At 45.3% G+C, this 26,253-nt stretch overlaps 1 protein-coding gene across 1 annotated transcript in view; it reads left to right on the top strand.

The window, feature by feature from the left end:
* LOC135917068 (A disintegrin and metalloproteinase with thrombospondin motifs like) overlaps nt 1–18,147 on the top strand; it is a 43,338-nt gene extending 25,191 nt beyond the window's left edge. The window contains exons 4-9 of the mRNA XM_065450559.2: nt 1,271–1,320; nt 3,603–3,711; nt 5,937–6,074; nt 7,874–7,988; nt 14,558–14,659; nt 17,053–18,147. Coding sequence (XP_065306631.1) covers nt 1,271–1,320; nt 3,603–3,711; nt 5,937–6,074; nt 7,874–7,988; nt 14,558–14,659; nt 17,053–17,079 — 541 coding nt within the window. The 3' untranslated portion in view covers nt 17,080–18,147. The remainder of the gene's footprint in view (nt 1–1,270; nt 1,321–3,602; nt 3,712–5,936; nt 6,075–7,873; nt 7,989–14,557; nt 14,660–17,052) is intronic.
* Nucleotides 18,148–26,253: the final 8,106 nt, after the last annotated feature.

Genomic DNA, 26,253 nt, shown 5'->3' with positions numbered 1-26,253 from the left:
TTGACCGGCCGTTCTAATGCCTCAAAAACATGCCGCCAACGACTCCCCTGAATACCTCCTAACCTTTCACATCCCCAACACGCTCCCAAGCCCCCGTATTTCTTAAAAGATTTCATTTTTCTCTTTCTTTTTCTTTCACCCCCCCCCCCTTTGTTGTGTCTTGGTACGGCCCTGGCTCCCCCCTGCTTTTTTTTCCTTTTTCCCCCTTTTTTTCTGCTTCTATTTCTTTTCTTTCCTCCCCGCGTGCCCACTCTCACGCTCTTGTCCCTTCGTCTTGAGAATGAGGCTCACAGACGTCGGACGACAACGCCTGTTCCCTCTTGTAATCTCTCTCTTTAAAACCAGCCGCCAGCGACAACACCCGCACGTGACGTCACTGCACTAACCCTTTAAAACTAACACGCCGAGGATGACGAGGCCGCCTTTGACGAAGATAGGTCCACCTATCGAAACGTTGGCCAGCCTGTCTGAGGCACTTCAACCCTCTTTTAAAAAAGTTTATACCACAGTGTGCTATTCCATCTGCCAGCCCCTTTCTTGTTTATGAACTTGTGAAGTCATTTTCCCTCGCAAGAAGAGCCTTCCCGTCCCCTCACCGCACGGTAAACAGAGCACAGGCAACCACCCTCCGCATGTTACAGGCCAATACATACCCCTCCCTCACATTCTATCACGTCATATACCCCGACATCTACACAGGCCAGACGTCCAAGATTTGTAAAACTCAATCAGAAACACTCCCCCAAATGCTATGAGAGTGCAAACATCAATACCCAGATCTTAATTCCATGACCCCCTCGTCGAGATGGCACGCCGCACTGCTCAGCTCCCATCTCGACGACCAACTCTGGGCGACCCAGCATACCTACGAAATGGCGAAGAGGCAAAACCACGATGTCCCATCATGAGAGACCTAGGCCCAGCCGACTAAACTGCTGGTTCTCATGAAAGTTCACTCTTTTTCTCTCTATATCTGTCGTAGTTACAAGATATTTTCATTGAACGAAATGCAATACAAACGCGCAATATAGTGGCAACGCAATTCGTAAACAAAACAACTCACATTTAAGTCACGAGAACAAGACAGGAGTCCTTTATAGCATTAAGAGTGCAGTATTTCTGGCTATGGAGTTAGCATATTCACGACGTGTAATGCTTTGTACCCAGGGATATTAAAAGGCGTATGAGACAGATTTGCAGAACCTATATTATAGGTCCTTTCACGTATAACCTTATTTTTTGTATGGGTTGGTTGCCTTTTACTTTGCAGGAAACCACTGAGTGAAACCACGCAGGATGGAAAAACATCTCGTATACATGGTATGTTTTCTTTCTTAAAGGAAATGCGAATTACGCACTAGTTCCTGTGTGCTTGCATAGGCGCTTGAGTGAGCAATGACCGTTAATGTACGCTACCCGGAATTTCACTTTCATTTGCCCTGAACAATGGGCGGAATAACACTGCGATTTTAAGTTTGTGGCGCATCGAGAAGTGCAACAAATTTTTCGTTTTATTGCGACAAGAATTAAGTTAACACTCGAGATGCTTTAGACTTTCAAGTGAAGAGGTAGCGATGCACATTCGCTGCCCGTGCGTGGATGGTGAGAATATGGAGAAACTTGAGCGGAGTGTTTAGCTTGAAAAGCAGTGAAGCAAAGTGGACACACGATCGCGACTCCACTCAGTCGGTTCTGCAGCATCCCACTACTCGTTCCGGCATCCGCTTGTGGCGTGGGACTTGTGTTCACAGGTATTAGCTGGCTTGCCGAGCATTTGCGTGGATATCATCTTGTCTGAGCCGAAGCGCTTTTAATGGTTAAGATAAAGTTATCCAATCGTTCTAGCGGGCGTTGAGAAATACCGAAGGTATTTATTTAGAAAACTGTATTACATCGGAACTATAAAAGGGACAACAGAAGAGGGTTTCATGCGAATTTGTAGGTCCCCTGTGCGGCCTGTCCTTAAATATGCGGTCATTCTTTGGCCACGTCATCGTACATCCGATGTACGATGGCTCAAATCTGACCAAAAGAAAACAGTGTGGTTCATTTTTATTCGATACGATCGTAACTTCTCACATTCATCTAATGTCACTACCTTGAACCGCTGGCTCGAAGACAGAGTTATAGAAGAGCGGTCACGCTGCTCAGAACTGTGCACCTTTCAACTAGCATTGACATTCCTTTTACATTTTTCAGCCTATCCATACGTGCTTTCTCAGGCATCTTATTGTTCGATACATTTCTGTATTATTTCGTATTTCTGAACTGCACTCCCTCATTGTCTCAAGTCTGAGGCGGCAACATTTCTAAATAAAAAAATAGAAAGAAGGTTTTCTCTTCGTCTCTGGTCATGTAATAAAAAGGCGCGGGGCTGCTATCACAACAAACGGCATGTCTCATAGCCCCAACGCTGCAACATTCCTATTCCCTACTACGTAGTAGTAGTAGACTCGCATGTTGCGTCTCATTTCGTTGCCTCTCCAAATCGTTGGAACACTTAGCCCACCGCCACGCTGTCTCTCGAGCACTGTTAGAGCACGTGCTATGAGAGCCTTTCGGTACCTTGTAGCCTTAAAGCTTCAGATTTTGGCGGCTGTGGGTCGCTTTGCACGCTGCTGCTGATGTGGCTGCGCGGCTGTATGCTTACATAGCCGGCGAGCACTCGAGAACTCTATTAGTTTAAACAACAACGCCATAAATATCATTTACATTTATATGCCAGAGGGAAAGCAGGATCACCTGAGCCCAGAAATCACTAGGCGAGCTTAAGATGGGGTGCAAAAATGACTTAGACCAGAGTACAGCTGACGCCTAAATATTTGGGCTGCGTATATTTGCAACCTTCTTCCAATTTTTAAAAGGAAACTGAAAAAACACCGTTTTTACAGCTAGCCAGAAGTTGATCATTATATAGAATGCATGGCAGCATAGCAGGGCTTCCGATACCATTCGGCGGGTGCAGCTGCCCGCGGTGTGCTGAAAAATCTTGCAGGTGACGTGTAGGAGGGGCTTGCGTTATAGCAGCTAACTACCAGGTACACGTGTTGTCTGCATAAGTTATATTTCGGTTGTATATAGTCCTAACTTTGAGGCAATTTTGGGAATCTGAAATTTTGTTGCGGTTGGCGTTTAAGAAGACGCCATCACATAACTGTATATCATATTGTTACAAGCACATTGCTAATATTAGCATATTGTTGCTAATATTACAACATTGCTCTCGGAGCTCAATGACAGCTTATTTTCGCTTGCATTACAGCGTCCATTTCTTTTGGAACAGGTTGTCAAACATTTGCGGTGAAGCGTTTCTAGACGAGTAAAATGATGTGAGCCCATGTGTGTTTCCTGCTATTATCTTAGTGGCTAAAGTTACCGCTACCTTTCGCACGCTATCTGCAGAAACGGTTGTGAACTGCAAAGTTCGCTTGGTAACTTTCTTTTGAATTTTCTTCCGCTCCGCAATTTTTCTTGCGCATAAGAGGAGCACGGTCCCACAAATTTGGGAGACGCATGCTAATATGCGGGAAATCTCTACAGTTTCAATGTATATATTATGCGTTGTTCGGAAATATATTTTTCCGTGCGTGTCTTTCAATCAGGCGTCGCAAATTCTGAAGGAGCCTGTGGCCCTAACAATGTGCTGATTGTGTCTGACCAAGGCAAGGATGACCATACTTCTTTCGCCCTCGCCCACGAAATATCACATGCGTGAGTACCATAGCAAACTCTTATGCATCAGAGTGACGGTGTTTGCATCCGTTTTAGTTTTGAACATCACCTTGTGTAGGCGGCGTATTCGAGCGAACAATTGCAGCGAAATATCAAGCAGCGAATGCAGAGCGCAGCGGAGGCTGAAACCCTGCGAGAGCCAAGAGAGTGCGAGAAGGAAATCAGAGAAACCTACCTTGAAACACCACCAGATGGCCCTCACGTCCACGTATCGGCGGCAGCGGTCGTGCGAGGGAAAGAAAGAAATAATAAAGCTGGCCTTCATGCATAACTTTCACGCAAGTATTGCCCTTTAAAAGATAACGCTTGCATAAGATTAAGTTGCCGGGAAGCAGCAATTGTGCTACCAGTCTAGAAATAGCGTCACAATTCGTAGCCAGTCGGGACAGTGATCGGTCCAATGCGTCTTTATATCGTGAAGTGAAAATAGGTATACAGCTGGGCTCGGATTTGGCATTGGGGGGTATCATAGTCGTAACTGTCTTTTTTAGCACCCCAGAGATCGTTCGACACTCAATCGACATTTAACACTCTGTACACAGACTATCTGGTGTGCATTAGCGTCATGAAGATTAGCTCCTAGATCATCTATTTATTGAAGTGGGTATACTTCGTGAGCCGCATAAGCTCCTACCTACCCGAGGAAATGCCATCACATACCGCCCAGGTCACTGGCAGCTCAGCCAAGGTGAGGCCATTGAGCCCCGTGTTGTGAGATTAGTCGGTATCGGATTTTAATCACCCGGCACTTTTAGTTGTGCTGGCCTCAGGTGGCGGCTCGAAATGCTTAAACTTGGGTGGAATCTTCGGCTTTTCCGGATGGCCCACAGCTGGTCTTCTAGCTCCAAACTTTTGAGGGCCACCTCTCTTCAGTGGCGATGCTGACTGAGAAAGTATCTAGTGGTCCCTGCAGCTTGAGCGGCGTCGGGAAGAAGGGAGCTCGAGGCTTCCTGTATTCCGATAACGTCCGCCATTATGGATGCGTCGTGAACGGCGGCGCTCTCGGAACCGTTGTTGCCAGAACAATGACGGAGTATGTGTAGCAGCGTTGCTCTGTGACCGCACGCTTTACGCTTATCAGTAGGGTACAAGCACGGGTAACAGTGGGGTAAGATGGCCGGGCAAGATAAAGTTTGCAGTGAACGTAAGGTCACAGTTTTATCCCCATTAATTTATTGTGTGGTGGCGGAAATTTGATCTGTTAATATTTGTAGGCATTTACATTATTTATATCTCACTCTGCGTAAGAATGCTGCCATTGTGTTCGATAGCCATGATAGAAAGAGAGTCCACTAATGCATACCCATCACTGCTAATTGGAGCACTAACGACAAAGCTGAAACAACCTAATAAAAAATAATATTTTATAACGCATGGCATAACTTACCTTGCCAGTTTTTTTTTTGGTGAAAAAACACTTTGCTCAAGGAAACGTTTTTGACAGCCTCCGATGCGTGGAACAGGTTTTGCTCCATCAATATTTCGCAAGCATATGACTGAAATTGCTGCATTAGGCATTTTTTATGCATTAACATGAATACTGTACATCTGCTTCTTAATAACGAGAACAAAGACGTTAACCAAGGGGTCCGACTTTTATTTACCATATGATAAGAAGCCATCCAACAAACCCCAAGGACAACACTGGGGAAATTGGTTCCGTTTACTAATTGAAATATAGATTTGACAAAAACCGGAAATGAAAGTGGATGAAAAAACAATTTGCCGGAGGTGATGAACGAATCCATATGCTCGCATTACGCATGTGATGCTTTTGCCGATTCAGCTACCGCGAAGCCGTGTTCCCATCCACTTTGTGGGGTATTTCTGCGTCACTTCTAGAACCAACCTTGCAAGTGCTTGCCAGTGCCCCCCCTCACATACCATGGTGGAGAATGTGGAACATCCTTCCTGCCGCAGGCGTCATGAGTACGGGATCTCTTTGGGTGAAGGCAATTGGTCAATACACCCACACATGCTACTTGGAGGCGTCAATGTTTCCGGATTCGGGACCCTAGTTATCTTATCAGTGAGAAGAAAGGGGTTTAATCGAGGAGGCCCACTATTTATTACTCATATCATAAGAAGCCAACATACAAGGACACCACGGACAACATTGGGGAAATTAATTCTACTTACTGATTGAATTAAAGAAATTATAAATTAATGCAAATGAAATGATGGCAATTAAACATTTTTTTCAGGATCGGAGCTGTGCACGATGGCGAAGGTACCGCTGACAGCTGCTTCGACATTGGATACATAATGAGCCCATACATGATACCATCTGCCAATCTGTCTTACTCTCCTTGCAGCATTGTCGATATTGAGAAGTTCTTGGGGTAAGATTTTTTTTTTCATTGACGCTGTTAGGCACAATAAAAAATTTCCAAACTTGTAAAGATACGCTGACGCTACTAATCTAAGCTGACAGAGACCGATTAATTGATGTGCACGCGACGGCTAAAGTTTCTTTAGTATCATGCGTAACAGAACTAAGGCGTTCATCGGTCTCAAAGCGCTCGAAATCACTATATGCGCTTTTTTGGTGTGCAGGAGAATGTAAATGTAATGCACAGATTATAAATTTCACGGGGATGAATGACTTGGTAAAGGCAATTTACGAGTGAAGACTTTTATGCCCAAGTTTACTGAAGGCTGAACGAAAATGTCGAGTACCAGTTATCTGACTTCTTTAAAAACGTGAACAAATCACGTAGTTCTTTTACTGTACTCTGGCTAAAATGTATACTGTCGCGACTGTTATATAGAAAGAATCATTTTTCTATATCATTACTTATGGTATATGCATTAGGATCTAGAAACGAGTGTGCTTGAAATTAACTTCATGCACGGACTACATAGAACTGAGTCCATTAAAACACATACAATAACTGCGATCGTGAGCGATAAACTTGGGGAAAAGGTTCTATAGCACAAGTGTGGCTTTTCAATCTGTACATGCAAAAAGCATAAGGCACGCACACATCAGATTAAATCAAGATAGACGGGGTACTGTGGTGCATAAGCACCAAAGTTTGCAGCATATAGCCTAACTTGAAGCAAAGTAAACTGTTGCAATCAGGCACACGCAATCGTTTCGCATGGTGCCTTGATTAACACGCAGAATGCGATAGCTGCGTGATTTTCAGTTACTTACAATTTGCCCATATCCTGTAATTTCGCCTGTACATTACCACCGAGATTCTATGTCTCTGTATAAGTTTGTTTAATGACTTGATTCTTTTTTGGAGGACACTGTTGATATCCGTGAACAAGGTTGTCTAGCGTTTCTAGTCGCTCCAGCATCTTCCATGTTAAAAAATCGGGTTCCCGAGTTAGGCGAAAGTACTACACCAGTCAAGAACTTGCTATGACCGTTAAGAAAAAACTGCGGGTGCGTAGCTTGTGCGCAGTTGTTACTGCGCCAGGTTGCTACACAGCGATGCTGAGTTTTTGGTGTATACACTGAACCAGGGTAGCTTCTACGTTCGCATACCCATGAATATTGATGTGGAAAGACCAGTCGCAACAGCACAACTTCTGAAACGGAAATCTAATGAGCAGATTTTGCGTGTGTTTCCTTTAATTTAGCTTTAGTTGTCATTTCTACCCTTGTATAAAACTTCGAATATTTTTTAATCGTACGCTTTTCTCGATTTTACCATTTGCTGTCTTTATATGACTGACAGAAACACACAGACAAACATTAACGTTCATCTAATTGTTTCTGCGCTTCAGTTCCAGACATGCATTTGCACAATAGATGAATGCTACGTGAGCATTGAAGTGTCACCTTTGATTAGTTTGCGATAAAAATGCGTCAAAACATATCATGATTGAAGTGACCTTGCAGAAACGACACACCTAAACATATAATCAACACATTGTTTTGATAGATTACGACTTTGAGATGGATCTGGATAACTGATTTATTTCTAGTAGAAGCTAATGAAGGTGCTCCGCGCGCTCAATATGCCTAAATATAGGAAATGTAAAGTCTAAAGTTAGGACAGTATTACATTGCGTAGAACTGAAAGACGACAAACAAGAACAAAACAAGGTAAAGCGCTGAAGCATTTTCTATGGCATGAAAACTCAGTATCCAAACTTTTTGCATATATTTCGTATTATTACGCAGTGAAGAAGCATCTGATTGCTTATTTAAAGACACGGGTGATCCACAGCTCGACGCCAACAGAGCCGCACACTGCACCCGCTTCCTGGCGAAGGGTCAGAAACTGCAACGTACTGAGGTTCGAACATTTATTGCTTTTATCTGAGAGATATTTGTCCTACCATATATAGCGTGCATCTTGGTTCATGAAGCGTTTATTCTGTGAGGTTTTAACATATGGGCATTCTAAAAAGGCCAATTTTATTTTTGTGGGACTAGCTCCCAAATTTTGCTAACATGCATGCATATTTAATAGTGCTTTTCTGAAAGATTGCAAATTTCTGGGTACGTCGAAGGCTTTTCACAAGGTTAGCCATATTTTGCTGATACACAAATTAAGCGTACTGAACATTGGTTCCGGAGTACTTATTAGTATTCAAGCATTCTTCTCGTTGTCACGTTGTTGCAACCAATCAGTCCCCATCTCACTCGTCTCGAGTCGAATCAACAGGGGCCTGTTCTCGGCCCTCTCTGGTACTTATTTTTTTAATGACGCACCCTATCTGTATTTCTAGTGGTTCTTATATATATATATATATATATATATATATATATATATATATATATATATATATATATATATAGGAAAATAATGATTATTCTAATGTAATGTCTCTTCAATCAGACTTTAACACCATCCATGAATGATGCCTTACATGCTGCGTGGAGCTAAACATTAGTAAAGGTAACTGTAGTTACAACACTCCCCTGCCTATGGAGTCAATGAGTGTCATCATCAATCCGCAAACACCTACTGCTAAATTGGCGTTCACATAAGCGGCAATATTTAAAACGAACAGCATCTAGGATTAATAGTATCCAAAGGAAGCCGCTTTTTGGTTACATGTAGAAAATATGTTCGTTGGATCAGTTAAATGCCCCCCCCCTCTCCTCCATTATAATATTCTTAATCTCCCTCCGATCCACATCAGGTCACAATAATAAACTCAAAGCAGTACAACACAGCCTTCTTCATTTCGTTCTAACGATCCACCATAGTAACACCAGCCTTATATTCCATTACCCTGTTTTCGCACGAAGAACTCGCGCATTTTTCTTTTTCATAAGCACATTATCACAGTAAATCTCTCCGATCCGGGAGTATCCACCCGGCGCTTTATCATTATTCTAGTTAATGCAGCTTTACCCATGAGCTAAGAGGTAATGTAGCGCGCAATAAACCCGTCACGTGCTCACAATTCCTGGTACCTAATTCGATTGTAACATCTTCAACAGCCTGCCTACCCCCACTTCAGGTCAAAGGCCACTCCCATACTTCTCGAGCTACCACGGTCATGTACTAATTCTGGCCATGTTGTCCCTGCAAACTTCTTAATCTCATCCGCCCACCTAACTTTCTGCCGCCCCCTGCTACGCTTCCCTTCCCTTGGGACCCAGTCCGTATCCCTTAATGACGATCGGTTATCTTCCGTCCTCATTACATGTCCTGCCCGTGCCCATTTATTGTTCTTGATTTCAACTAAGATGTAATTAACTCGCGTTTGTTCCCTCACCCAATCTGCTCTTTTCTTATCCCTTAACGTCACACCTATCATTCTTCTTTCCATAGCTCGTTGCGTCGTCCTCAGTTTGAGTAGAACCCTTTTCGTAAGCCTCCAGGTTTCTGCCCCGTACGTGAGTACTGGTAAGACACAGCTGTTATACACTTTTCTCTTGAGGGATAATGGCAACTTGCTGTTCATGATCTGAGAATGCCTGCGAAAGCCACGCCAGCCCATTCTTATTCTGATTATTTCAGTCTCAATATCCGGATCTGCGGTCACTACCTGCTTGAGTAGATGTATTCCCTTACCACTTCCAGTGCCTCGCTACCTATCATAAACTGCTGTTCTCTTCCGAGGCTGTTAAACATTACTTTAGTTGTCCGCCGCTTTGAACGAAGCCCCGGCGTCCGTTGCATCCGCACCGGCTTTACCGGGCGTCGTAGGCGAAACGTAACAGACCGCACCACCGGGAGAAGGAGATCGCGATGGTCAGGGGACTGCATCCGCTGTCCGGAGGGATGTCGCTCGATGATGCTCATAACCGAAGTCGGTCCTCCTTCGGCGTTTCTTGAGCGCAGCGTACAGAGAAGGCCTCGTTCTCACGTTCAGGTTCACACAGAACACTGAAAAGTGACTTCGGGAGAGTTGCCATTTTTGTTCTCGTTCCCAGCAAGCGTTAGAATTACGCCGAAACTCAACCGCTCAGTCAGCAAGCACGACACAACCCTCACTATGCCCTGCCAGGCTCTTTCCCCTTTTATACTACTGCCTAGTTCCTTAACGTAGTCTAGCAGCACTCAGAACGCGTCCACAAATTGGAAAATTGCACTAGAAAGCACGTCATCACTTTGAAACACTAAACAAAAGCAATATGTTAAAAATCCTGCCTCAGAAAGAAAAACATCAGTAACAAGCAACTTTGAGGCTGATTCCTACGTTAGGGGCCTCGACGTAAGCCATCGGCATTGCCGTTGAGACTCCCCTTTTTTAACGCACCTCAAAGGAATATTGTTACAAAGCGAGGCTCCAGCGCAGGAGGTGGCCACTTGTGGAAGAGATGGTCTGCAGCCATTGGAGAGGGCAGTGATCCGTTTCGAAGCATGCGAAGGGGAGACCGCAGCGAGCGGTGTACACCAGCTCAGCTGGCGAAAACCCAGTAGCCGCATGCGGCGCGGTCCTTAATGCAAACATCACCCCAGGCAGACACAGCTCCCAGTCAGTTTGTTGTTCAAACCACAATGCTCTCAACACGCGCTTCATGACGGAGCGGAGCTTCTCAACGGAATTCGACTGTGGGTGGTACACTGAGCTTTCTAACAGCTTTACGCCACACCTTTCGAGAAAGGCTGTCGTCAAAGGGCTAGCAAACACTGTGTCCTGATCTGACTGGATTTCCGCAGGAAAACCAACTCGCGCAAATATGGGCAGTAGTGCATTGACTATCTCAACTGAGCTGAGTTCTTTAAGCGGCACTGCTTCAGGGAACTTTGTCGCTGGGCAGATCACAGTCAAAATGTGTCTGTACCCCGTGGTTGTTACCGGCAGAGGTCCCACTGAGTCAATAACGAGCCGTCTAAAAGGCTCCGTAATGATAGGTACCAACTTCAACGGCACCCTCGATTTGTCCCCTGGCTTGCCCACCCGCTGACAAGTGTCACATGTCCTCACAAAGTGGTCTGCGTCCCGAAAACACCCTGGCCAATAGTACTCTTGCAAGAGACGGTCCTTAGTTTTCTTAACTCCTAGGTGTCCGGACCACGAACCCGCATGCGACAAGCGCAACAGATCCTGACGGTAGCACTGAGGCACGATCAGCTGATCGAACTCCACTCCCCTGCGGTCTAGATACTTCCGGTACAGAATCCGACCGCTGCCACCAGTTGTTGCATCTGGGTCGGAAGCCCCACCGGTAGCATTGGCCTGGCGGCCTGGGGCACAACTGGAAGCATCCGAAAGTCCTGGCAAAGCATGAGTCGACTGCCAACAGAACAACTTTTTTTATTCTAGCATCGCAAAAGAGCGGCCGGTCAGGTCGACTGAAGTGGAGAGACGAGAGAGCACGCTACTCGACGGAAGAATTCGGAGCCTCCCTCGGCGTCCGGGGCAGCTGCTTTTATACTCGCGGAGTCGAGGGCAAGAAGGAACGGCTTGCGAGAGGCGACCGTGACGACGGTTCACGGACACACTGAGAGACACGTTGAGACAAGAAGTGACGCATCCGCCGTCCGGCGCCGGTCACACCTCCTCGCTTCACACTTGGGGAGCTCCTCTCCCCGACTGCCACGCTTTGACAAGCGTGGGCACCAACATGCACACACACACACACGCACACACGACGACACGTGGCATTGAAATATGCCTGGACGCGTTTGGCGGGGAGGCGTTGCGGCAGCTCTGAACGGGCCAAAATGTCCGCCGCTTTGAACGAAGCCACGGCGTCCGTTGCATCCGCGCCGGCTATACCACGCGTCGTAGGCGAAACGTCACAGTACCGTGCTCAACACGTGCCGCATAGTAACGATCAGATCAGCCAGAGTTCAAGAGGCTCAAGACTTCAAGAGTTCAAGCGGTGCCTATGACTTTCATGTCTATAGACTTTATTCAGGGGCCGTATTGCCGGTGAAAAATACCCTAAACCAAATAATAGCGTCCGCCTTTCTGTCGGACGCAATATAGTGAGAAACAAAAACCGTTAGGCCGCTGCTACAGCAGTCCCGGAGCAGGATAGCCCTACATATTCAACTACTACGCAATGCTTCCCGCTTTGAAAGCCTGCAATACCACCCAATTGCCAAACCAAAACACATACTCGGCAGCTGCTTTCGTACTCCAAAATTAGTCTCAGCTAGAAGAGCATATTACCAAAATGTAAAGCAACGACGCAAGGATACCTCTACTGTGCAACAACCCTCCGATATTTGTACACAGATACATGAAGCAGATTCAGTCCCTCGGCTCTTCTATAATGGTGACACTAGAGCGCACAATGATTGACAACATGTCGTTCTTGTGCGACTAGTGCGGTAGCAGTTCAAACTAAAGATGCCATTGCCATTTCCCAGGAGAAAGTTTTCAACACCACATTGGCTATCTTCAACATACCCACGCGTATTAACCACTTTTTACAGGCAGGCAAGGTGCAAGCGTACGTGACACTATAAAAAAGAAATCCATTCCTCTCTATGGAAGTGGACATAGAGTGAAGCTCGTGCAGATGTTACACAACTACCACCACCACAAACGTGTACGTCTCTCGACAACGCACGTGTGCGGAAGTGCCGCCTACATCGCTACTGTTCTGGGCCGTCCACTAAGCAAGGGTGCCTTAAGGAACTAAGTTTATCTTGAAATGTAACTTGCGTCGCAAAACGAATAAGCTGCAGACATGAAAGTTTCGGGTAGTTATTCGAATGTACAAAAAAACCTGAAACTATTGCGCAGTAGCTGAAAGCCATGGCCCTCTTCCAGCGACCGTTTGAGGTCTATAGGAGTGGCTGTGGCTGCTACTTGGCGGTACAGTTTGCACAGCATATATTCTCTTTATTGTAAGCCCTGGGCCTAGCGCAATTGGGTCAATGAATTAGCTGAATTTTTCAAATTAAAATGTGTCAGAAAATTTGTAAAGCAGGAGTTCCACACATCCTACACACATGACAGCATCAGACTGTAATTCGAAAATATGGGATGACATAATTCTCTTACGCGCAAACTCAAACACCAGGACATTTTCCAGTTTCCGTTTTCTGGGTTTCTGACGTCATGAAAAAACCCAACCAATTAGATGCTAACAGCTTCGCTGTAAATCTCATCCATGATCCTGTCATGGCATCATCAAGTCTATAAGCATCTTCGGCGTCATGTCTTGCCTTTTTACGAACTGACCAACGTCACTCTTTCCATCACCGCTGTAGCCAAAACAATCACCGGATACAAACATCAATCTGAGAGAAATTCAGATTCAGTAACGCCGACATCCGTTCAGTGTGGTCTGACCAATATACCGAAGCACAAGCTCGCAGAGCAGTTCACAGTGGCCAAGGGAACGTTAGCATTGACTACGAATACAGCTGCCTTCACCGATCGCCTGATCCGTGCTTACCCGTTTTCAAAGCACTGATTCGACCACCCTCTTTTTATTAGGTGCGTTTCTGAAGATACAATGAGAAAAGGGGGGAGGGGTTTTCTGCAAAAGGACTAAGCTTTGACGGACGAATAAAATCATGCCATGTGTAGTGAAGAGGAAGACGAAGAAGACGGCTCTTGTGTCGGTTGTGCGCGCGATCAGCGTTCGTGTAATAACGGTGCAACTTGACTGTGCCTAGTGTCTCGTAATAAACCCTCATATTACACATGTAACATTTCTGATCATGCCGGAAGCGGGATGTGTAAAATTTACCCCTTCAGATATGCGCAAATGTTAAAATATGTGGAGTCCTTACGGTACATCACCTATTAAAGCACCTGAACCTAATTACAATTTATAGCGCTGTACGTCCGCAATAAGTGCCTTTCTGCAAGGCAACTTTGTTACAAACTTCGCACCCTTGATAGGAAAGACAATAATACGGACAAGGTCAACCTGGGGTGAATGCCACAAAGGATACTATTTGAATGATGGCGCTCATGTGGCGATGCAGGGTGGTTAAGCTTTTGCTCCGCACGGCTCCTGTGAGCAATTTTTATGAGGCCACACTGCCGCCAGAGAAGACAGCATTTCTCTTAGCTACAATTCCAATTTGGCTCCATTATGTGAAAATGTTGCCCAGCACATTTTATAACAATAGTGATAGCAGTGCGATATTTACGCCGACGTGTCGTGAGTATTCTGATCATTCTCTGCCCGCGCCTTCTCCACACCTTCTTACCTGTCAAAACAACGCACCCAGCTCCGTCCATTACTTCCACATGAAAGTTGACCCTAGCATAGCGGTGGATGTTCTTGAAGATGCTACAGCACTGAAATCATATTTTGTGGCAATATGATGTTCCTTTTACCATTGCCTGCTTTGATAGCCAGGATAAACCAGCCTGTTACTACAAGCCACCATCACTAACACCACCATGCTCATCTCGCGGTGCTAAATTTTGCTCAGATGTATTCGTTACTCATTTTCATTTGTGGTTTTAACACTTTATCAAACAGATAGACGGAGCATGCTCGTTCAGTTGCTGCACTGGCCGTAAGTCTTCTTTTCGGCTGCCAGAACGAGATGGTAAACCCTGCAACAAGTTTGATGCATCTCAGGTAAATGTTCATTTGTGACCTCCCCTCTTTCATTCCTAACATTTCCAGCCGAAAATCAAGCTCACTGAGTTGGCAATCGTTGCAATGTTTGCCTAGATATTGCGAGTTAATCCAATACAGTGTATCAAATGCAGCTACTCACAAACCTTGTGCTCGGGCTTTTTAAATGGCATGCAAAAAATATGACATGGCCTTTGAATATTCAGAGATAGCTGAAGTTATAGAGATTTTGCACAGTCATGAAGCCCACAGAGCATACGAGAATGTCTGAACAAGTGGCTAAAGACTCCACAGCTACCCGAATTCTTCACAGAACAAGCAGGCAAATGAATATTAGGAAGTTGGTCAGATAACCACGAACAATCTTTCCAATGAAGCTGACTATATGTGTAAAACTGTTGAAGCTCTTAGGTAAGAACTGACTAGCCCTGATAATCATTTAGGAACGCTCCACCCTCTGGCTTCCAGGTGACATTGTCCTGGTGAGAAATCATTGAGATAACTTAAAATTGATTGAGTACCTTGGCCGAAACATGCATTAGTACATCTGAAAGACAATATCTAGAGCTATCATGTCAAATTCAACGCCCCATGAAGATGAAGAGAAATGACGATTAGAACTCAGCCTCGAGAACCACTCAAAGAGTTTATATACGTAGGCTAATTATTCACAGGAGATCCTGACCTTGATGATTAGATTTGCCAAAAACAAATTAGATTTAGGTGGATGTAGCTGTCATGTTCAGACTAATGAGTGGCGGCTTACCTGTATCATAAAAATTTTACAATCTTCTATTACTAGCATAGGTGGCAGAAATGTTAAAGCCAACGAAGATCCTTAAGATTAACCTAAGGAAGAGTCGTTCAATTGCAGTGAAAGGTTTTCTTAACATTAATATATAGAAAGAGTGGTGTGGATTACACAAGATGTGGGTGGCGAGTGGCCTAGTTAAGAGTATTAAGATGAAAGGGAGGTGGCCAGAAGATGTAAGGCGTGGGACCGATAATTGTTGCTGATACCATAATGGGCATCGGTCAAAGGAAAGTCTAACTAAGGAGGCCTACGCACTACGGAGGGCGATAAAATAATGAAATTTGCTAAGAATTTGAGGTTTCACTTCGCGGAAGACATACATCAGGAGGTAAATGGAATTTCTTTATGCTAAGTACAAAATATCTAGTTTATCTCCTTATGCTGTTGATACCGACGATAGCGACAGGGGTTTGGGTGGTGGTGCTAATTATAATGTCGATGACAAATCCCTAGCCCTCAGCTCAATTATATATAAACGTATATATGTGCAAAGTTTTCCCTATTAATGCAAGTATAGTCCACATTCCCATGAACGGAATCGTAGGTGTACGGCTAAAGGTAAACATGCACAGGTGAATCAGGGATTCTCTGTTTCAAGCTGACTAATTAAAGAGCTGTTAACATGAGGCATACGCCTATATCTTCCATGTTAATAGCATAGCCGAGGTGTCAATTGTACCACTGTACTAATATTGAAATTTGGAAGTACAATATATAAGTAAAGCTTTCGCTAATGGGGAAATTTCGCGCATCAAAATAAACCAGGGAGGAGGTACCCTGATGTTTAAGAAGCTTTACCACAGTCAGGCTCCCTTGATTGTCCAGCTCGCCGACACAATAACGCCAAATATCTAGGAGAAGAGTAAGGATCACTTAAGGAGTAGTAAACCGACAATTCCATGTTCTCGTTAAGTACTCGTTAAATTAACTCGAACGAATGTCCGCAACTATTGCTCAAATTTATGAAAAGGACAGTCTGGCTAAGGGCTAGAAAACTAAGCTGCTAATACTTTTGGAATGCAAAGGGATAGACAGTTGGGCGAGTTGGTACGGTAACATGATTTTGGCTTCTAGCGCGAAGTGAAACACGGACACAGAAAGGAGCAGACAGGACGAGCGCTAACTCTCAACTAAATTTTTATTGAAACGAAGAACATAAATATAGGTGATTGCAAAAACCGTAGCATCAGAACAGAAAGAACATACCCACTGAACATCAGAACATACCCACTGACATGTTTAACTGATGCTTTTACATTGTCATGTTCTGATTCTACGGTTTTTGCAATCACCTATATTTATGTTCTTCGTTTCAATAAAAATTTAGTTGAGAGTTAGCGCTCGTCCTGTCTGCTCCTTTCTGTGTCCGTGTTTCACTTCGCGCTAGAAGCCAAAATCATAATACTTTTGGGTAAGTATTCATACTTTCGACACAGGTAATGGCATGACCCATTTATATATGAATGCATCTGTCATAAATTACTGATCACATGTTTTCTGGATATTTAGATAAATTAGTCGGCCAATTTTAAAACGACCGTCATTATTCAGTTACATTCTGCATTTATTTTTCTTTCAGATGTGCAACGACGGAAATTGCATATAACATTTTAAATAACTACTGTGTCTCCGGTGGAGGCATTTTCACCGTAGTATCTTCTTGAACTTGTTCAGAACGAATATATTTCGAAACTGAAGGCGAAGGAGATGCTTTCTGCCACACACAAACACTCCCTTTAAGACCTCAAGGACATATGTATAAAGCAAAATATTACTTAGTAACCGCCTTTAGATACAAAGGCAATAATTAGCCTCCCATCTACATAAATAAATGAGCAAAGTTCGTATATAACCATTCTTTGGTGTGGAGTGTCGGAGAAGTTTGATGGCTAGAGCTGTTCAGGCGTCGAATGGGCTGCGGGGGAGGCATTCAGCTGAAAACGGGCGCCCAGAAAACATGGCGAGACAGAGCACGAACTTTGTAGAATTGTGGGGTTTTACGTGCCAAAACCACTTTCTGATTATGAGGCACGCCGTAGTGGAGGACTCCGGAAATTTAGACCACCTGGGGTTCTTTAACATGCACCTAAATCTAAGTACACGGGTGCTTTTGCATTCCGCCCCCATCGAAATGCGGCCGCCATGGCCGGGATTCGATCCCGCGACCTTGTGCTCAGCAGCCTAACACCATAGCCACTGAGGAACCACGGCCGGTAGAGCACGGACTTTGGCTTGGGAGCTGTAGAGAGGCTGTGTTCAGTGCTCCGCTGGACGATCAGAGGACTTCGCGGCGACCTCATTTCCACTAGAGTCGAGCGACCTCATTATGGGCATTAGACCATCTGCTGGAATTAGCACCATGACTCAGCTTGTGCGGCTATGGTAATAATTGACGATGAGGCTGCCTGTCAGATGCATGCTCATTTCGCAAAAGCGCATTTCCAGACATGGCAATCAGTAAATACTGTGAGTGTCTGTAGCGTTAGTGCTGCTGCGCAGAAGCTCTTCTGTTTTCGCAGGAAGAACAATGCCACAGCAATAGTTTCGTTTGTTGCGATTCATTTTATTACAGTAACATATAGAGTGACAACGGCTGTGTAAACCCACACGTATTATACACAGTTCCCTATCTTATTACCGCAAATGACTCTACCTTGTCAGTCGATAAATTTGCTTTCGCTTGTTCTCTCAGCAACGCGCTCTGAAACAGTTTGAACCACTCTTCATTAATTTTCGCTTAAGTAGGTGGGCCGCTTCATCATGATAAATTCCGTTTAGGTCCTGTCAATTCCTCTGCGTGGCACTTTTCTAACCAAAAAGAATCATCCACGTGCACCTTAAGAGACGAGTGCTTTTTTCATGGTTAAGCAAAATGGCGCGCCCTGTCGACAAGATGATCCATAGGCTACTCTCAACGAACGTCAATGCCTTTTCAGATATCGAAACACCAAAATAAAACGGGAAATAATTCCCAGCGTAACTTAATGAGGAGAGCTGCGACTTGTATAGTACCGACACAGTTTTGTCGCTCGCCACCAAGTCGTCGCACAGTGTTTTGAAAATTCCAGCGTTTCTGGCCCATGACCTTCATGATAATGCACTATACATTAATAGCGGCGATGACCATGCCGGGGGACAGCGTGCTACTCGGCATAATCTGGCGTGTTAGCCTAGAGTTACTACCAATTCGCCGGGTCCTCCCAAATTCAGCACGGTTTGTCGTACAAAAAGCGCCCGCACTCCATGGCCTATGTTGCATTCGGTAGTGCACAACGCCCTACGTAAGAGTCGAGCACATTTCGAGTGTGATAACTACACACAAAACTAAAAACAAAGCACAAAACGAACAAGACCCATGGTACTCAACGGAACGGCATATTTGCCATACTAACCACCCAACTTCGTTCACCTCCTTGAGGTCGCGCCATGGTGCATTAAAAACTCCAGCGCATTAGCCCCATAGGCAGTGTTATGGCGAGTCAACCACGCATGGGATCTCAAGTTCTAACTTGGAATAGAAGTGAAAAGCTAGACGAAACCCGCTGCACGTCAAAGCACGCGGTACGAGGTACAGGGTACGCCCATAGCATTATCATTGCAATATATCCTCGGATCTTCTTATCATTCGCGTCAAGCGTTGCTTGTTTCCGTAACTCGCGCATGGCCTGCCTTTTTGACTCTTTCATTCGGTGGCTGCCTGATTATGATAACGTAGTGCTGTAACCAACTCGAACTCGTTCTTGAATTTCGTGGTCTAATCACGTTTCTGGCCAGAGTGAATTTTGAAACCAAATATCAGATCGTGCGCTTGCTGCAAAAGCTAGGCTGTCGCCACCGTCGCTTGATAGAAGCAGCATCGATTACGTACTCGCTGCTTTTTCGAGGCCTGTTATTTCCTTTACGTCGCACCCGACTGGTATCCATAGCACTCTGCCGAGTGACGCCCATTACTATATCCTTCAGTTCTTTGCAGCATGGCGCACAACGTCGTCGCCGCGCTGTTTAGCTACCTCGATCGAGTGTCGCAACAGGATCTTTTGTCCCTGGACGCCGAGAACATAGAGTGGCTACCGAGACTCGGCAGCCTCCTGCCAGAAACAGCCGTCCGAGAATTCCAGCGCGTGCTCACAGATAGCAGCAGCATGAGTCATTTCTTGCAGCGTATCGCCTGGCTCATGTGTTGGCTGATGGAGCGGAACAAGATTCGCCCATGGCTGCTCTACCGTTTCGGGGCCTCATTCTTGCAGGCCAACCACGCCTCGCTTCTGGAGGTCGTGGCGAGTATACAGTAAAAGCTCGTTAATTCGAACCGCAAGGGGAAGCCGCTTCAGTTCGAATTAACGAAAGTTCGAACTAACGAAAGTGAAGGAGAGAAACAGTACACTGCGATTTGGAAGCAGTAGGGCATGTCAGAAATTTGGCGTGTCAGAAAAAGATGGCGTGTGCCGCGGGCACACGCCATCTTGAAGTCGAAGCTCTGGGTCCGACTGTGCCACACTACCGATGTCCACCGAAACGAACGTTAGCCGAGGCTTAACACCATCACAATGAATCACGATGGCCGATACCTCCTAAGCTGAAAACAGACGTGCACAACCGATGAAGACTGCCGAGACAAAGACGCTGAACATGTGAAGGTGGGGAAGGCCCTGATTCGTTGGTTCTTGATTGCAAGCGCAGCTGCGACGTACTTGATTCGCTTTGTTACGAAGGCGCTTGCCGTGCCATCTCCGCACAACATTAGAAGCTGTACAAGATTTGCAAAGCCTCTGAGATTCGCAACGGGCATGAAGTCTCGGAGGTTACGTAGAACGGAGAGGCGGCAGCCGCCGCTGCCTCCTGGCTGACCCCGTGTCGGTTAAATTTTTTTCCAATCTTGCCTTCTCTCGTCGTTCTCTCCGTTTCGGAGGCAATACAGCCTTGTGTGTAGGCAGTAGGCGCGTTTCTCTGGCCGTGTGCCAGGCGAGCGTAGTTCGAATTATCCGTGAGGGAACCTTCTCGCGTTCGAATTAACGGACTTTTTTATACATACACTTCTGTGGAGCTTGGCCGGACCAAATCGTACAGTTCGAATTATCCATAAATTCGAATTATTGAAGTTCGAATTAACGAGCTTTCACTGTACTCAAGCGTCCCCGTTACCGTATGACAATGCAAGTGAGGCACGGAGAAGGAGCCTACTACGCCTGCATGATAAACGGTTATGCGTCTCCAGTCTGCGTGGGCAACGTAGTTATGTGCTTGGTCGTCTGGCACGGCCAGTCGTTCGCGGCCGCGTATGTTCGCCGAGTCGCCCACCAGCGCCAACTCGCGGACGCCCTGCATTGCGCCCTAAACGGCGAAACCGTGGAACTCTTAGAAAGCCTTCACACAGATTTAGGAGCCGCGTTTCGTATGGGATGCCGTAATTTAATCAGTTCAGTCATCTATCGCAGAGCTACTGGCCCGCCTCTCAGTGAAGAGTATTTTGTGCCGCAACAGCAGCCTTCCTATGTACCCGGCAGGCACCCCGGGTAAGTGAAATAAAGGCTTTCATACTGATAATAAGCTGCCTGCCTAGGCCAAACGCCTGACATTTACGCTACAGAAATCATCCGACATGCTTCAGGTAAACCCATCCCACATTGAAACAGATTACCCTAATTCATCGCCATCTAGACTTTCACCACCGTTAGCAACATTCTTTTATCTTGATACTTGTGCAAGCGACGTCTGTTTAACCAAATACTACCCATATTTCTTGCGCTGGCTATATTTAACTAATTGCGAGTTTGGCGTGAAACTGGTGGCATGTTTTTCTGCCAGGTCTTGGTTCTGAAACAAGATTATGCTTCTTCTCGCGTTGGTACTTTGCTTCACGCTGTATTCCTTTATTCATTGCCCCCTGCCGTTCACTGTTCACTTTTTTTCTGTCCATCTAGGCGGATTTCTATGACAAACGGAGAGGAAGGGTGCATGGGGCTGATTGTTCGAGTACCGTTCTGCAAGCAGGGATTTGAAACGGTACAGGCCGTGCATCACGGCTTATTACTAGAAGGCGGCCTGCAGCGGTTCCAGAGTGAGACTTTCAAGCGCCGGGTCAGCATTCAAGACAAGCCGGGTAACTCATTTTCGCCACGAGTGCAAGGATAGCCCTTGACAAGCAAACTCCACTGAACGACATCAGCTTTCACACGGCACGGCTGGTGTACGTTCTTTGTCAAGAGCTTCGATATGGCGTGGCATTGTGACCGCAACTGCTGTGACGCGGCCTAGTGAAGAATACCGTGGAAGGTGAACTGCAATCTCCAAGCTAGACACTACAATTAACAGCCCAGTTCCCTCCTGCGCCCTACGAACAGCAAGACGCAATTCCAGAGCGCTTCCTGATAAATGTGTTGGGTTTGCACGCGAGGTGCGTATTTGTGACGTCGCCGCGAAGATAAGCGGCAAAAAAATTTGTGAATGTGACATGAATGACGCCAGCATGAGTATGCTTCTAGCTGTTTTCATCATTGACAAAAAGTAAAAACAATTTATTACAACCGTGACACTGTCCCACACATTGTTTGGCGAATGCTGTAATTTGCGAGAATTCTTGTTCGAAAGCGACAACTAAGCTCCCGGAAAGGTATAATGCATTGCAAGGCAAGTCCCTGTCAGTGAACTTATTGTGCAGGCGTATTATTTTTTTCTAGCGAAGCTCTACATGAACAGGTTCTGATGAACAATGTGTCCGCGGACAAGAGCCGTGTAGAACGCAAAGAAATATATAGTCCTCCAACCATACAGAAAGAAATTCTACAAGAGGGGAGAATCGGCAAAAATTGCCAACAGGAAACACGTCACGCCTAGCGTTGATCCCATGCATTAGCTGACGCGAGCATGGGGGAAAAAAAGGGAAATAAATTTGGCCAACGTTTAATTATTATTATTGTTTATTTATTTATTTATTTATTTATTTATTTATTTATTTATTTATTTATTTGGCCAGCGAGCGAAGACGGCGGCGCATGTGAGGTTCGCGCGTTCGGGGACCCGTCTCTTTTGGATGTGGCCTGCTTGTGGGGCTTCTGGCGTGTTCTTGCATTCCTTGTGGCCTTCGACACAGAACCCACGCAATATTGAACTGGGCTAGGTGAGAAATTTCATTTGACAGTCTGCGATGTGTTTCAAGCAATTTAGTCGTTTACGGCACGCGAAGCGAGACTTGTGACGCGGTAATCGGAAAACAGCTTGGTCGTCCTGGCGGAGTTAATTTGAGGTAATGACTCGTACTGGGAAATGTTCAAAATGGTTTCCGGTAGTTTTACGGCATTCTCGCCGCACCTGGCTTTGTGGCGCAGTTTCGCGTGTACTGAATCTTACAGGGACAAGGTTTAGCGCTTTCTCTGTTCCCTAACATTATTGCAACTAATTTCGTTATTTTTTCGGATACTTCTGAGGCACGCTCACCACGCCTAGCGTTGTGAGACAGTTAGGAAAAAGTAGCTTGGTCGTCTTTAGAATGGAAGTTTCGCGTGTACTAAACCTTGCTGGGACAATTTCGTAACGCAATCTGTGACCCCCAGCATTATTGTAACTTCGTTACTTTTGAGGTACGGTCTCTGCGCCTGGCGTTGCGACGCAGATAGCGAAAAGCAACTTGCTCGTGGTGAGAAAGCTAGTTTGCGGCATACTCAATCTCAGTGGGACAAGTCTGTGACGCTTTTTGAGGCCCCACAAGAACTTAAACCTTCTTTCGATACTCCCGCTTGCCTAAACTTCCCGAGTGATAGCCAGAAGTGATAGCACTGGAGAGTGTGTAGCTTGCACCGGCAGAACGCACAAAAGATAATGCCGAGGAGCTAAAATACCAAGAAATTTGAAAATCCTGTTTTCTGAACGACTAAAAACAGGCACCCACGTATTTGTCTTGAGTGCGAGTAGAAGGAATTCTACCAGAGTGTAGCATGGTCTGGCTGGGAACCTCTATATGTAGCTTAACATCGCATTGGCTGCGGCAAAGTGGTCTTGTAAACCCGCAACGCAACTTGACGCAACTTGGAAATACACGTGTGTTTATGTCTGGCCGTGGACGTGTTCAGTGTAGTGTCGCCAGAGACGACAATCTTTGTCTTAGCTACAATTTCACTTTGGCTCCTTGATGTGAGAATGTTGTCCGGCAATAGTGATAGTGATAGCAGTGATAACGATAGTGATAGACCTATAGACCTATAGTTGCTCTGTGAAGAGTTATCGCCTTTCCCGAATATTGGATTTGTTTGGAATGTTTTAGTTCTTTAGGAAGTAAGGCGGATTCAAAAATGAGATTGATAGAAATGAGATGATAAATGAGATTGGCTTGATATGGCTAAAGTATTTACATTCATACTGAGTACAGCAATCCATACTTGATGTGGTGATGTGAGAAAAAGAAACAGATGAATGTGTTGAATGACGTGAGATCACAAATGCATCAGATGGCCAATCGGGCGGAGAATTAGAAAAAAGAAGTGCTAAATGCATTGACAGTTTCGGCTGGACCGGAGAAAGTGACATCGTCATGCACAATATTTGTCATTTGAGAGAAAAAGGGTATGGCAAAAAATTAATTAATTAATCACCATTGCTTCTTATTGTTAATTGCGGATGGACTGATTCCATTCGCATAATAGATTTTCCTTTAGCTTTTTATTAGATTGTTAAGAATTTTGGAGTACTTATTGCAACGCTGCTGTAACCATACATTTAATAGCTGCTTCTGTGCTTCGTTTTTTGTACAATTCTTTAGCCTAATGAGTTCAGTAAGCCTAGAGTCAGCCAAAGGCTTTGAGGAGTGGATGATGTTTCTTGAACAATATACTATTCATCTAGAGAAGCAGTAATGCACGAAGTAATATTCGCCTGATTCACTGTATGTTGACTGAGTGCTGTTTAACTATGTAACTCGTGCCGCCACTGTTGGAGATGTGAAGAAACTGCTCCTTGTCGAAAATGGGTTTCGTGTAACAAGACAGATGTTTAAGAGGCTCTTCGTGGAAACGTAAGATGATCGGATAATGATCCGTTATAGCAGTTTGTAAAGCAGCAGCACCAGGAGCTTAAAGCACGTTAATGAGCGTATGATAGATTATAGGGCCAGGTCTTTTAGTACCACAACGAGTTGGTATGTTGATTGGAGACTCGAAACCATAACTATGTACACAACTTAACAAATGAGACTGCGGTGTTGACTGGACATCACTTACATGAATGTTCATATCCCCCATTATAATGACAAATTTGTTTTCTAACGAAAGGGGGGAAAGAACCACGTCAAGCACAGCACGTAAGACTGAAACAGGGGTGCTGGGCGATATGTATATATTTTCTATAACGATATTCTTAACGTCGATACCGAAGGACGAGTGGTCAATTTCGATCCATACTGGGACGTCAAGGTCAAGGTCGGATCTACGTTTATACGATATAGCGGGAAGGGTGGAAATGGCTCCACCGCCACGGTTGGACGATTTTCGATTACAATGTTCACCTTGTAGCATAGAAAAGTAAGGATTCCAATGGCAGTCACTAAGCCAAGTTTCTGATATACATACAACAGAAAAGGGGAGAAGTACTTCCGATAGGAGTAACTCGAATCGATGAACGTGTTCACGCAGGCTGCGAGCGTTGAAGTAAATAACACTGCACTTGGCGCTAAGAAAGGAATCTAGATTGTTTGTAGAAATGCATGGGCATGAAGAAATGAGAAAACAGGGTGCATGCAGAGCCAACTGCTTAAGAGACGTTGGCTATAGAAACAAATATATCCGACAACTTGCTCACACAGGTTTCTGAGAAACATACTGCCGAATGCACTCAAATCCAATATGACGACGAGTAAACAACTCCCACTGGTGTTCTGCCCTCGCGTTCGCTGCCCTACGAGCTGATTTGTGCGTGCACAGCGCAAGCGTTTCCTTTGCAAAGGGGCCCTCCCATTCAAGCGCCAAAGTCCCTGCTATGTTTACAGGGCCAACAGGGCAGTGAATACCGAAATGCATAAGATGAAGAGCTCCGCCGAATTATTAATTGACGCTGTTATAATTAGGGGAAAGAAAAAGATGCATGCAGCGTACACCTCAAGGAAAGATACATCCATTGCTCGTTAGTTTTACTTCATAAATAGTGCTCCTTCAAAAACTGTTTTCCTGCCAGCTGTTTCTTGGTACGACGAAGAAGCGCTCTTTTTCCTATTAGTGAGTGTTACTGCACAATCTTGAGTGGCAACCCAAGTGACAACTATTTGATGGTATGTACCACGTAGACCTAATTGCTGGACATTTCTAAGCATCAAGCATTGTTCGAGCGCTTCGTTATGGGTCTGACGGGTTGCCCAAGCAGCGCTGTGGAAGCGGCGGTCAAAAGAGCCCTCTATGGCACGCTTTTAGGTTTCGGGTAGTAAAAAAGGCGACATCGTGCTGGTGAACGCATGACACCGCGGTATATCTGCTCGCTTCAGCTGCATCGCGGTAGGAATTTCGGAGAATTTCGTGCAAGGGGGTAGGGGGCGGGTGGAGGCATTGTAGCATGCCTTCTATCGCCAAGGAAGCAAAGCCGCAAAGCGCCGTGCCGAATAGGTGCGCAGCGCACGAGAAATCGCAGACGCAGACTCGGTGCGCTGTCGTTTTCATGCGCCTGCTCCTCAAGTCGCGCGATGCCAAGCTGCAACGGCAGACTGTTGCAATATGTGCCTATATTCGCTTAAACACGTGCACCAACTCAGAACCGTCGCCCAACAACAATGAATTAGTTAACCAATGAAACTAATAAAAAAATG

The sequence above is a fragment of the Dermacentor albipictus genome, chromosome 10 (genome assembly GCF_038994185.2).
Source record: "Dermacentor albipictus isolate Rhodes 1998 colony chromosome 10, USDA_Dalb.pri_finalv2, whole genome shotgun sequence".
Lineage (NCBI taxonomy): Eukaryota > Metazoa > Arthropoda > Arachnida > Ixodida > Ixodidae > Dermacentor > Dermacentor albipictus.
Note: the sequence above shows the minus strand (reverse complement) of the source record. Positions and strands in the feature narration are given on the sequence as shown.